Here is a 12,703-nt window from a genome sequence, read left to right on the forward strand (position 1 = left end):
AACCCTGCATGTTTTATGACTTATTGCTGTGATGGACACCTTTCAGAATAGAGCCTAATGCAGTTGTATTCCCAGTTGGTTTTATTAACCGCAATTCACACCTGTGAGCAAGTTGATTCTAATCCCCTCCTTCCTGCTCTTGTTAAACGCTCCTTCTGTGGTTTTCACATAGGTCCTGGAGGGGGTGGAAGATCTGCTTGTTGCCTCAGGTGACTTCATCGCCCTCCAACATGACGCCGGGCCTTCAGGACTACTCAGCTGCTCTCCTGACCCCTCATCACCATGGAAACAAAGCTTCCTTCTCCAGAACCGCTCCAATTGGCTGAATCCTAACCAGACTCTGGAGGGTAGTGAAGTTGGTGACTGGATAAAGGATTCAGTGTGTCAAATCAGGGTTCTGTACGTTGGACAAAACCAAACCAAACTACGAGGGCCTTTTCTCAAAGCTGGGCTACCCCACCCGGGCAACTACAGTCTAGAAGTGACATTGGACGATCCTGACTTCCCAGTTAATGCTTCCTGTCCAATACATGTCATCCCACCGTTGGGCCTCACCGTCATTTATCCGACCAATCAGAATGGGACAGTCTACTTCTTACCCAATCAGACATCAATCCTGGTCAAAGTCTGCTCTAAAAACAGTGCTGTATTAGGCTGGCAAGGTAGCAATGTGACTGTCCCCTTCCAACATTCATGCCCACAGACTCTGGCCCTAACTGTGGATGACTGTAAGATGGCTGACCCAGACACTGATATACAATTTGCCTGGCTGGACCTCAGTCTGGGATCCACACCCGGCCCAACCAGTGTGGTACTAAGTGTCCAGAGTGATGTAGCTGAGGCTGGGTTGGAGATTCAGGCAAGGGTGCAGGAACCCCTGCGTGGCCTACAGGTGAAGCCTCATCCTGGCCACAGAGTGCTGATGGAGTCCGTAGTGGTAAGAGATACCTTTAAAGCTCTTGCAGTGAAACGGTGAAACCGATATTGTAGGTTGGAATATTTTGTAGAATGGTTTGAATAGTTTGTTCAGGCTATTGTTGGGTGGAATAGTTTGTAATAGTAATAGTTGGTTAGAGTATTTTAGTATGGTTAGAGTATTTTATAGTGTGGTTAGAACGGTATATAGTTTGGTTGGAGTAGTTGTAGTATGGTTTGGATAATTTGTATGGTTGGCGTAATTTGTTGTATGATTGGAGTAGTTTGTAGTATGGTCTGAAAAATTAGCTTTATGGTTATGAATAATTTGTAGGGTTGGAGTAATTTGTTGTATGGTTGGAATTTGTAGAATGGTTGTAGTAGTTTGTAGCATTGTTGTGGTACTTTGTTGTATGATTGGAGTAGTATCTTGTATTGTTGATGTAGTTTGTTGTATGTTTGGTGTTTGGAGTAGTTTGGTGTATGATTGGAGTAGTTTGGTGTATGATTGGAGTAGTTTGGTGTATGATTTGGGTAGTTTGGTATATGATTGGAGTAGTTTGGTGTATGATTCAGATAATTTGGTGTTTGATTGGAGTAGTTTGGTGTATGATTGGAGTAGTTTGGTGTATGATTCAGATAATTTGGTGTTTGATTGGAGTAGTTTGGTGTATGTTGGAGTAGTTTGGTGTATGGTTGGAGTAGTTTGGTGTATGATTAGGTTAGCTTGGTATTTGATTGGAGTAGTTTGGTGTATGATTCGGGTAGTTTGGTGTTTGGAGTAGTTTGGTGTATGATTCGGGTAGTTTGGTGTTTGATTGGAGTAGTTTGGTGTGTGATTCGGGTAGTTTGGTGTTTGGTTGGAGTAGTTTGGTGTATGCTTGGGGTAGTTTGGTGTATGGTTAGGGTAGTTTGGTTTGTGATTCGGGTAGTTTGGTGTTTAATTGGGCTAGTTTGGTGTATGGTTAGGGTAGTTTGGTGTATGGTTGGAGTAGTTTGGTGTATGATTAGGGTAACTTGGTATTTGATTGGAGTAGTTTGGTGTATGATTCGGGTAGTTTGGTGTTTAATTGGAGTAGTTTGGTGTATGATTGTGGTAGTTTGGTGTATGGTTGTGGTAGTTTGGTGTGTGATTTGGGTAGTTTGGTATGTGATTTGGGGAGTTTGGTGTTTAATTGGGGTAGTTTGGTGTATGGTTAGGGTAGTTTGGTATATGGTTGGAGTAGTTTGGTGTATGATTAGGGTAGTTTGGTGTATGATTAGGGTAGTTTGGTGTATGATTAGGGTAGTTTGGTGTATGGTTGGAGTAGTTTGGTGTATGGTTGGAGTAGTTTGGTGTATGGTTAGGGTAGTTTGGTGTATGGTTAGGGTAGTTTGGTGTGTGATTCGGGTAGTTTGGTGTTTAATTGGGGTAGTTTGGTGTATGGTTAGGGTAGTTTGGTGTATAATTAGGGTAGTTTGGTGTATGGTTGCTGGCATGTAGCTGTGCTGTATTTTCTGCATTGGTTGAACATCTGAGGCCAAGAATGGAGTCTGTAGTTTATTTATGTACACATTCCTGATAGTGGTGTGTAAAGGTGCTTGGAGACTTTGTTTGCAGATGTTTCTCATCCTCTTACAGCAGTCTTAATGGCCTTTTCCTCTTCCTTCAATCGACATCTAATTATATGAAACATTGGATCTATCACTCCCTCTTTCTCTTTCTCTCATCCTCTCAGAGTTACACTGCATCTGTAGAGGGAGGAACAGAACCAACCTTCCAGTGGACAGTGGACGATAAGCCATACTTCACCTACTTCAACACTGTGCTTAACATCATTTACCAGAACGCAGCTGTCTACAAGCTCACAGTGAGACAGTGGCTCTCTTCCCCTATCTCTGAGACGCTGTCACTCTAATCTGCACGTGATAACACTAACTGAGGACAATGAGGTTCAATCCATCAGAGATATAGCAAAGAAAAATCATTACCATCACTGAGCAATTGTAAAAGGTTCAAGAATGGAAGGTCTTTGTTTTTGAGCTATTTAAAAAGCATTCAAAAATGCTTGGTTTTCAAAAATAAAAATTAAAAAAACAATATAGATTGTAAATGGTGACTTTATGTGTGCATAGTTTGAACTGAAGTAGAAGGTCTCGTGACCTGTGACTCGTGACCTGTGTCTGGTTTCCAAGGTAATGGCCAAAAACCACGTGAGCAGTCTTAAAGAGGATTTCAACGTGACTGTGGACAGAATGAACCCCATGGGTGAGATCACCGTGAGTGGGGTTCCCGAGGTCGTGACGCAGGGGTTTGCCCAGAGGCTGTACGCCTCTCTGGAGGTGGATACATCAGTGGGTGCCACGTTCCGGTGAGTTATGTGACCCTGAGAGCCCCTTTCTGTGGTCAAGAAAACATCTTAGACCTTCAGGATTGTTGCTGTATGTTTTGGAATTTTTCCATACACTTTGTAACTAGTAGCACCTGACACTACACAACATACTGTTTGTTATTTGTTATCATGGTATTGACCTTTGAAGTACTGATATTACAGAAAGTCACAGTTACAAATAAGCCTTGTAAAAAATCTGTTTTTTGTGTGTGCTCTGAGTATCTGGCAAATCTCAGACGTTCCAGATTATTGTTGTCAAAGAATTATGTCATTTACGAGAGGTAATGAACACAACGCACAGGACCACCCAAGTCTTTTAGTAAAATACAGTGTTCAAGTGTTTCTGCATATTACTAGTAGGTATATAAAATCAAGCACAGAGCTGTACAGTCTCTGTAGACACACATTTGCAGCAGAACGGTGTGTTCTGAGTGACTTTACTCTCGCCACTAGTCGGTTCATGAGGTTTCTGGACGGTTACATCTGCCCCGCTGAGTTGTAAGTGCTGCCTTTGAACACCTTTGGGATTAACTGCCTTCTGATCCATAACCTGTACCTCACCTGAATTACTATTATTATTATTATTATTAATATTATTATGCAATTGACCATAGTGTGTTAGACATGACCATCCACATCCACAGAGTGCCTGTAAGAATACATGTTTTATCAAACAAAAACAAGCACAAACTGCCTCTTACACACAAGCACAAACACCCTCTTATACACAGACTCCTCTGGTTTCTCTGTCGTTTCCCTCTCACATAATGTACATTCACTCAAACCCTCTCCTGTCCCCTAATGGCAGTCGCCCCTGTGCACCTCAGCTCTGCGTCTGCAGCCTGTGGTTACTGAAGACTCAGTGCAGCTTCCAAATGCTCCATTTTGTCATCCTGCTTGATCTCTCACTCCTTCTTTCTCCTCTCCCTCTCTTTCACTCCTGGCTGCTTCCAGGCATCAGTACTGCAAATGTTTTCTTTTTTTTTTTTTTTTTTACATTTTCAACTTCTACCTTCCTACATTATACCCAGCTGCTAGTCTACGACAACAAAAGTTGGGAGAAAACGGCGAGTCGTGTATGGGATTTTTAAAATATGACTACGAGAAAGACTACACGTCTTGTAGTGGAAACAGGTGATAAAAAAATATTGAGTAGTTCTCAAGAGCAAAACACCCACGAATCTCAAAGTTCACACAAGAGGGCTAACTGTCAGTACCTTGACAAGCTAGCCTCTTAAGTAGCTCCGCCGAAAGAGAAGCACCATCCCGGCTAGGTAGCACCGGGAAGGAGAACCGTAATGGACCGTCTTCACCAGTGATCAAATAGCTGCTGGTTAGTTAATATGCAGGTGGATGCACTAGTTAATGTGTTGAGACTGGATGTCAACACGACTGTGTGACTCGATTGCCTTCAAAAAGGCTTTTCACATGAACCAAAATAGAGTTACGCTCCTATGTTCGTGTCTGTTCTAGTCTGGCAATTTTCAGCAGCAATATTACACATTTTGCACTTAAGGCTTCTATCTTGTGGACTGTTGGTTGTTCAACAGTAATTGAATTTTTTTAAATGGTATCTTTTGATGAGTTTTTATTTTAACTTTTTTAATCCTGCACCTGACAAATAACCCAAAGTATAAAAAAAAACTAAAACTAATACTAGAACTAATGAAAACTAAACTAAAACTAAGCTTAAAAAAATAATTTAAACTAATAAAAACTAGCAAACATGCTCTAAAAACTAATTAAAACTAACTGAATTAGAAGAAAAAAAGTCACAATTAAATAAAAACTAAACTATAATGAAAAATCCAAAACTATTATAACCTTGGTGTGTGCACGTGCATGTGTGTGCATTTGTGTCTGATAAGGTACCTGTCTCAGACGTTCTGCACCTTAGACGTTTCACATGAATATTTTGTGAGTTTAGCGATAGACATTCCACATGAATGTTCTATTTGTGTATCAATGGATCACAACATGCACAGCATGTGTGTGTGTGTGTGTGTATACATAGATTAATTTTATTTATTTTTTGATGATTATTTGCTTCTTAGATGGTCATTTGGAGATGGAGGTGAGAAGATGTCCCACTTTAAGCCACCCTACGAGGACAAGAGTTTTAAACCTTTAGAGAACAAATTAATTCTGCAGAATGATGTCAAATATATCTACAGCCAGCCAGGTAAAGACCACACAAAAGGAACTGATAAGTAACAGATTAGGTCATTCAAGAGCTCCAGTTGGACCTATAATACTGCAGCAAAAGCATTGAAAGTGCCAGCTGTCTTTCATTTCTGTCTTTTACAGATATTAATTATGTGTTACATTTTATCTCCTTTTTCGTTTTTTTCAGGAGAGTATACTCTCGAGGTCACTGTCTCCAACCACTACGAAAACAGAAGTCGGAAAGTTGATGTCTACGTCTTCAGCATTTTAACGGCAGTTGAGATCAAGACTGATCCGGAGGGTCTGCGGGCTGGAGAGGTTGCCGCCTTCGAGGCCCATCCTCTTCCTTCTCCTCATGGAATCATCTACACATGGAGTTTTGGCGACGGCTCCAGCCCACAGCAAGGCCGAGCGCGCCGGGTTCACCATGCGTACGCAGACAGTGGCAGCCATTTGGTCTGCGTAAACGTTAACAACACCATCAGCAGCTTGAACAGTTGCAAAAGCCTGATGGTATACGAGGACATCAAAGGTTTGGATGTGACCTCATCGGCTCCAACTGAGCTCAACACCCCTACAGTAGTTGTGGCTACTCTGGAAACAGGCAACAATGTCAGCTGGAGCTTTGACATGGGTGACGGGACTGTACTTACAGGCGTGGAAGCAAGTGTGGAACACGTTTATATAAAAGACGGGAACTACACAGTCAACATATCTGCCGGCAATGCCATCAGCTCGACGTGGGCGACGATACATGTTCAGGTGTTTGTGCTGCAGGTGTTGTGGTTGGAGCCCGCTGGATGCGTTCAAGAAAAAACTGACATCAGCTTCCATGCTTTCGTATCAGGAAACGCCTCCTCTCACCAGTACGTTTGGAGTTTCGGAGACGGAACAGTCAACGAAACTCACTACGGAACCCCCAGTATTACTCACTCTTATTACAGCAGTGGCAATTATCATCTTTCTCTGCTCATGTCAAGTGGTGCGAATAAGGCTAATTTCTTCAACTGGATCTGTGTCCAACCTGTTGTTACCGACGTGACTCTAGTGTCCTCAAACGGACACATCAGACTCGGAGAGGAAACCAGGTTTACTGTATCCGCCATTCCGATCTTTGACTATACCTACCTGTGGGACTTTGGTACCAGTAATTCCAGTCATCCCATTCAAGGCAGTGACACCTTCTTTTTCATATACAAGAGTGCAGGGCTGTATTTGGTAACCGTAACAGTCCTTAATAACATTTCTTACAGCAACAGCACAGTGCAGGTCGAAGTGCATCAGCCTGTGGGCTATCTGCTGATGCAACACAATGGAACCAGGGGCAACAACCTGGCCACGAAGCAGAATTACAACTTCCTGTCGTTTTCAGACTCAGCTAATGTTGTCTACGTTTGGGACTTTGGAGACGGTGTTGTCCTTCCAGGCCAGAATGTGACGCATAGCTACAACACCTCAGGTACCTTTAACATCTGCCTAAAGGGTAAGAATGAAGTAAGTGAAAATAAAAGTGAAGTAACCGTGACGGTTCTAGCACCAATTCATGGACTGTTAGTCAATGCCAACCGTGTCAATGTCCGCATGAATGACTCGGTCGACTTTGTCGCCCAGCTTGAACAAGGAGATGATGTGCGATATTCGTGGATCCTGTGTGATCGCTGCACTTCCATTCCAGGATTTAAAACAATGTTTTATACTTTCCGCTCGGTTGGGACATTTACTGTCATTGTGACTGCAGAAAATGACATCAGCATTGCTCAGGCCAGTATTTTAATTTTTGTCCAGCGGGAGCTGGAGGGCTTACAGATTGTCTCTGATGAGCTTGGAGAAGGATGCTGCTTTGCAACCAACCACATTCTTCGCTTGCAAGCTTCATTAAAAGAGGGCACTAACATGTCTTTTAGCTGGAACCTTCTGAGGGAACTTGAGAATACCGCTACCCTTAATCTCACAGGCAAGACCATAGACCTCAATTATTCCACTCCTGGCCCCTGTGAGGTCATCCTAAGGGCCACAAACCTGCTTGGTCAATTGACTGTTAACCGCACCATTGAGTTTCTTGATCCTGTTGGGAAGCTTGTTGTTGAGGCTGCTCCTAACCCCACAGCCATCAACACATCCACAAACATGACAGTGTTTGTAAACGATGGTAGCGATCTGCAGTATAGATGGTGGGCCAATGATGATCGTTTGCCATTCAGCACCTCTTCTGTCTCACATGTATTTGACAGTCTGGGGCTGAAACGGGTAACTATTGAGGTGTCCAACAGAGTCAACACAGAGACTGCTTCAGTATCAATCAGTGTGCAGGAGCCAGTATTAGGGGTAACATTCACCACAACCAATGTAACAGAGCAGAACTTTGTTGCAACTGGGGTCAATGTATCTTTGCGTGGTAATGTCCAAATGGGATCTAATGTGTCATGGATATGGCTTTTACCAAGTGGAGCAATATCAAGCCAGCAGTCCACGTCCTACGTATTTCCGTCACCTGGAACGTTCGCGGTTACACTGAATGCATCAAATGACGTCAGTAGTGAAGTGGTGTCACGTGACTTTACAGTGCAAGACCGAATTCGGGGACTTGAGTTTAAAGCCAGCAAGCAGAATGTTGCAATTGGTGAGAACGTGGAATTCACCATTTCAGTGTCTTCTGGTACATCTGTTACGTACATCCTCAGCATAAGTGGTGATATAACACTACAGCCCAACATGACTTACGTGCACCAGTTTAACAGAGTGGACAACTATTACGTTAATCTCACTGCCTGCAATCAGATAAGTGTAGAACGAAAGAACCTGCATATCAATGTGGTGGAACGTATTTCCAAGTTGACCATCTTGAACTGCTGTGATGAAGCCATTCCTGTGGGAGTTCCCAAAACATTTGAGTCTCACATAGAGACAGGCAAACCTGTGACATACTTATGGGGATTCACCCTTGGTGGAGAACAGACATATAATATGATATATGATGTGGGAGTGACCTTTACACCTGAGGAACCAGGTCTTCTGAAAGTAAGTCTGAGTGCTTTTAATGCCCTGAGCGTTCAAAACGAGACCAAGATTGTTCTTGTTGAGAATGTTTTACGGTCTGCCACACTAGAGGCACAACCTCAGGACACCTTTATAAACAAGACAGTCATCTTCCAAGCAGGAGTGACTCCACAGTGCAACTCTCTCAATTACCACTGGAACTTTGGGGATGGAACATCTACAGACGGTACTCCACCCACCAGTCATGTTTATTCTGTACCTGGCCAGTATGTAGCCCAGGTGAACATCAGCAACCAGGTTAGCTGGGTTACTGCTCAGTTTAAGGTAAACATATGTGTACTCGAGTGTGATGAGCCTGAAGTTCAGGTAGTTCAAGCTCCAAGATTGGCCATCTGGCGTTCTAAAGCATCTTTGGTGGAAGCCAAAGTGGATTTGAAAGGCTGTGCTCGCTACGGTGCAGAATATCTGTGGGAGATCTTTTCCACACCTCACTGCTGGGATGTTGAGAAAGGTTTAACTCCTCCCCCAAAAGTCCACCTTCCTGTAGAAGTCGATGTCCGAAGGCTCCAGCTGTCACTTCCCAAGATGTCACTTCCTGCCAAGAACTACACCTTGATCTTTTCCCTGTCGTACAAAGGAGTACCTCTGAGGAAGGCGGCCTGTATTCATCTGTCAGTCATGTCCGCCAAGTTGGTGCCGATTATTGAGGGTGGCACTTACCGTATCTGGTCGAAAACTCAGGACCTGCAGCTGAGTGCAGAGCAGTCCTACGACCCCAACCTTGACCCTGAGCGTCAGACCCTACTCAACTACCACTGGGAATGTGTGAACACCTCAAAGGTGAGAGTTGTTAGAACACACAGCTTTGCATTTTCATGATATGAGTGATATGTTGTGAAAATGCTTGAATTGAGATTTGAATGAGATTCTGTTTGAATCAAGTTTTTTATTTATTTGAATTATCAAACGGATCATTTGCAACACCCTTCACATTGTATTATGTTGGGTAACTGTCAAGTGATTGGAAATGTGTAATAACACATGAAATGTCCTTTTAAACCTAAATCCTACATGTTAACATTCTAGTGCATCAGGAACTGTGAGGGTGAGTTCTTGGGACTTCAGTCGTTGGTAAGGCTAATGAAATGATGGAAGCTATATAATGACCTCTTCAGAGCCTTGGTAGTTTCCTTTCTGGTCATTTGGTTTTATTACTGTCAACACACTTGGAAACAGGGATAAAGATGTTTACGAGTCTTAACTGGAGACATCAGTGAGCCTTTAAAAGATGCTTTATACTTCCTGTTTTAGGTGCATGCAGGGCTGAGAACACAGAGGACTAAAGCAGCATTAAAGCTGAATTATTTCAACTTCCCCCTTTCTAGCCCCTTGGTGTGGTCGCCATGGGTTCCCGTGCTGCTGCTCAGCTTGCCTGCTCCTTTTTTTCTGTTTTTTTCCCCTCCTCCTTAAAATAACGAGATTCCTGAGCACACGCTCTCCATCTCCGCCACCCACCAGGCCGTGGGTTTTAGCAAATTTCAAATGTTCTGGTGTAAAGACTAAACATGCTGGGAGTTTTGGGAATACTGACTGTAAAGAGAGAGTCTGTTTCTCTAAGTGGATTAGTGCAAATGTCCCAAAACACCCCAAAACAGAAATGGGTTTTAGAGGTAATTTGTAAAATGAGTTCCAGTGATTGGCATGCTCAGAGGTTGTTGGACGCTCAGAAGTTGTTGTACTGTGGTGAAGGTTGGAGGGTTTGTTTGATAAGATTGATGGATTACTCTGTGCCAGCAGATTGGTTGGTGTGTGTGTGTGTGTGTGTGTGTGTGTGTGTGTGTGTGTGTGTGTGTGTGTGTGTGTGTGTGTGTGTGTGTGTGTGTGTGTGTGTGTGTGCATGGTAGTGGTGGATGTGGTGGCAGTTAAGTGTGGTCTTACATCTGTTGTGACAAATGTTAAGTATTTTTGGTTTGGCTCAGGAGAATAAGTTTGGGGGTGTGTGTGTGTGTGTGTGTGTGTGTGTGTGTGTGTGTGTGTGTGTGTGTGTGTGTGTGTGTGTGTGTGTGTGTGTGTGTGTGTGTGTGTGTGTGTGTGTGTGTGTGTGTGTGTGTGCATATGCATTTATGTGTCTGATGAGGTAAGAGAAGGAGGAACTTCAGTTACAACACTCAGATAAACTCAATGTTCTGCACCTGTCTCAGACGTTTCACATGAACATTCTGTGAGTTTAGCGATAGACATTCCACATGAATGTTCTATGAGTGTATCAATGGATCACAACATGCACATGATCCAGCAGAATATAAACATGAAACCAGAGGTGGGCATTCCAGAAAGGGTTCAGAAAGTAAAAATTCTCACCAGGTTTTTGCTCAAGCTTGCTAGATCTTCTAATTAGTGCAATTCAGGTAAAATTTGGGAAATCAACACAATCCAGGAAGCCTGAGCAAAATCCTGGTGAGGACTTTTGCTTTCTGAACCTGGAATGCCCACCTCTGCATAAAACAGAAATAAATACATTTGGTCAAGATAATGCAGACCCACCCGCAGTTATGTCAAGTCACCAGACTGTTTGACTGCCAGTTTTGTGATATTTGCTGGACATGTAGCTGCATAATCACCATACGATCACTTTGTGCAGCCCCAGTTCACACAAATCAACACAGCACTGGTTAATATCCCACACTCATTAAAGCAACTGACCATTTTCATCAGCATGACAAAATTTCCACGATCCACAGTCCATAATGTGCATACTCCTGTCAAAGCCCTATCAGCACACATTTCAACATCAGCTAATCATCACCTGAGTCTGCCCCAGTATCGCTGTACTGTGGACACCTCAGGCTTCTCTCCTACTACTAAACTCACCAAGCCCATTCAGATATTGCTATGAATAACAGAGTGTGATCTCTCACTGTGCAAAAACAAATGTCCTGTAATTTTTGGCTAGCCATAAAATCTACCCCACACCACCCAAATCAGGGTTGGCCACTTGTCTGTCTGTGTTTCCATGAATAATACATTCATGCACATCAGCTCTGCAGTTCTGAACTTAAAGCTTATGTGGGGACACATGAGAACGTTGTCTAGCCAAGTGAGCAGTTGGAAACACTGTGCGCATGTTCAGCGCATACAGTTATGATCTGTGGGGCATAATCGTGTTGGCACCGTGTAAATAATATATTTACACTGGTCTAAGTCAACACGTTTAGTAAACATTATATACGGTATCGGCATTGCTAAGCAGCTAACCGAGCCACAGTTCTTTTGGCCACTACTAATAGCAAGGGTTTCAAAATATTGGCAAGGAAATATTATGAATCAATCAAACATTGGAGATTACACGTTTGGAACCAGACCAGCCAGAGTATTTCTTCATCAGAAAATTATTATATTTACCCATCTGTTTCAGGGTTGTAACCCGTGGGTTAGCCACTCCTGACAATTTAGCTAGTGATAACAATGCTAGCTAATGTTCCCATAAGCAGGGTTGCCAACTCTCACGCATTGAGCGTGAGACACACGCATTTGACTGTCTTCACACGCTCTCACTCCACACTTCCGATTTCTCACTCCGAAAAAAAAAAATTGTTTATTTACCTCCATATCTATGATTCAATGAGTTACTAATTCGCTCTGGCACCAACCACTGGCGATCGATCGATCGCGATATAATACTTAATTTGTGTCCATTCTACACCGCCCAGTAACTTACGTTCACCACCCCCCTTGTCAACAATTTACACTCGCCACCCACTCCAGGTTCAAATCTTACTCCAAACGATCTTGAAAATTTGGCAACCCTGCCATAAGTCCTTCATTTATATTGATGTTGTGTTCTAGCGCATAGACAGGGCCGCACCTGTTGTGCAATTAATTGTCGTTATTGACAATGTCACTCGTGTTCTGGTCTCCACGTCTGCTAATTCCTGATGTAGTTAAATACAATATGTGCATTTATGACTTTGTTGGTGAGGTACGTTTGTGATTGGATTCATTGAGCATTTTAATCTGTATCATTGACTCTAACCTACTATGCCGGCTGGAATACATTCTATAAGTAAATGACAAAGCAGTTTTGTAAGTCAGTCTGGATAAGATGCTAAATGCTGCAAATGTAAAAATATTCATTATTTGTAGAAAAGCTCGATTTTCAAGCCTCCAAAAATCCCTGTCCAACTGTGTCAGTAATATGATTGTCAGTAGGACTTGTAGTCTTCTGTCCAGTTGCGTCAGTAACATACATTATT

At 42.9% G+C, this 12,703-nt stretch overlaps 1 protein-coding gene across 2 annotated transcripts in view; it reads left to right on the top strand.

Moving 5' to 3' along the window:
* Positions 1-12,703, top strand: part of pkd1a (polycystic kidney disease 1a) — a 112,259-nt gene that overhangs the window by 51,143 nt on the left and 48,413 nt on the right. For both annotated transcript variants that reach the window (XM_076989344.1, XM_076989345.1), the window contains 5 exons: positions 173-937; positions 2,634-2,765; positions 3,091-3,266; positions 5,342-5,469; positions 5,641-9,290. In XM_076989344.1, coding sequence (XP_076845459.1) covers positions 173-937; positions 2,634-2,765; positions 3,091-3,266; positions 5,342-5,469; positions 5,641-9,290 — 4,851 coding nt within the window. The remainder of the gene's footprint in view (positions 1-172; positions 938-2,633; positions 2,766-3,090; positions 3,267-5,341; positions 5,470-5,640; positions 9,291-12,703) is intronic.

This window comes from Brachyhypopomus gauderio, unplaced genomic scaffold (assembly GCF_052324685.1).
Source record: "Brachyhypopomus gauderio isolate BG-103 unplaced genomic scaffold, BGAUD_0.2 sc67, whole genome shotgun sequence".
Lineage (NCBI taxonomy): Eukaryota > Metazoa > Chordata > Actinopteri > Gymnotiformes > Hypopomidae > Brachyhypopomus > Brachyhypopomus gauderio.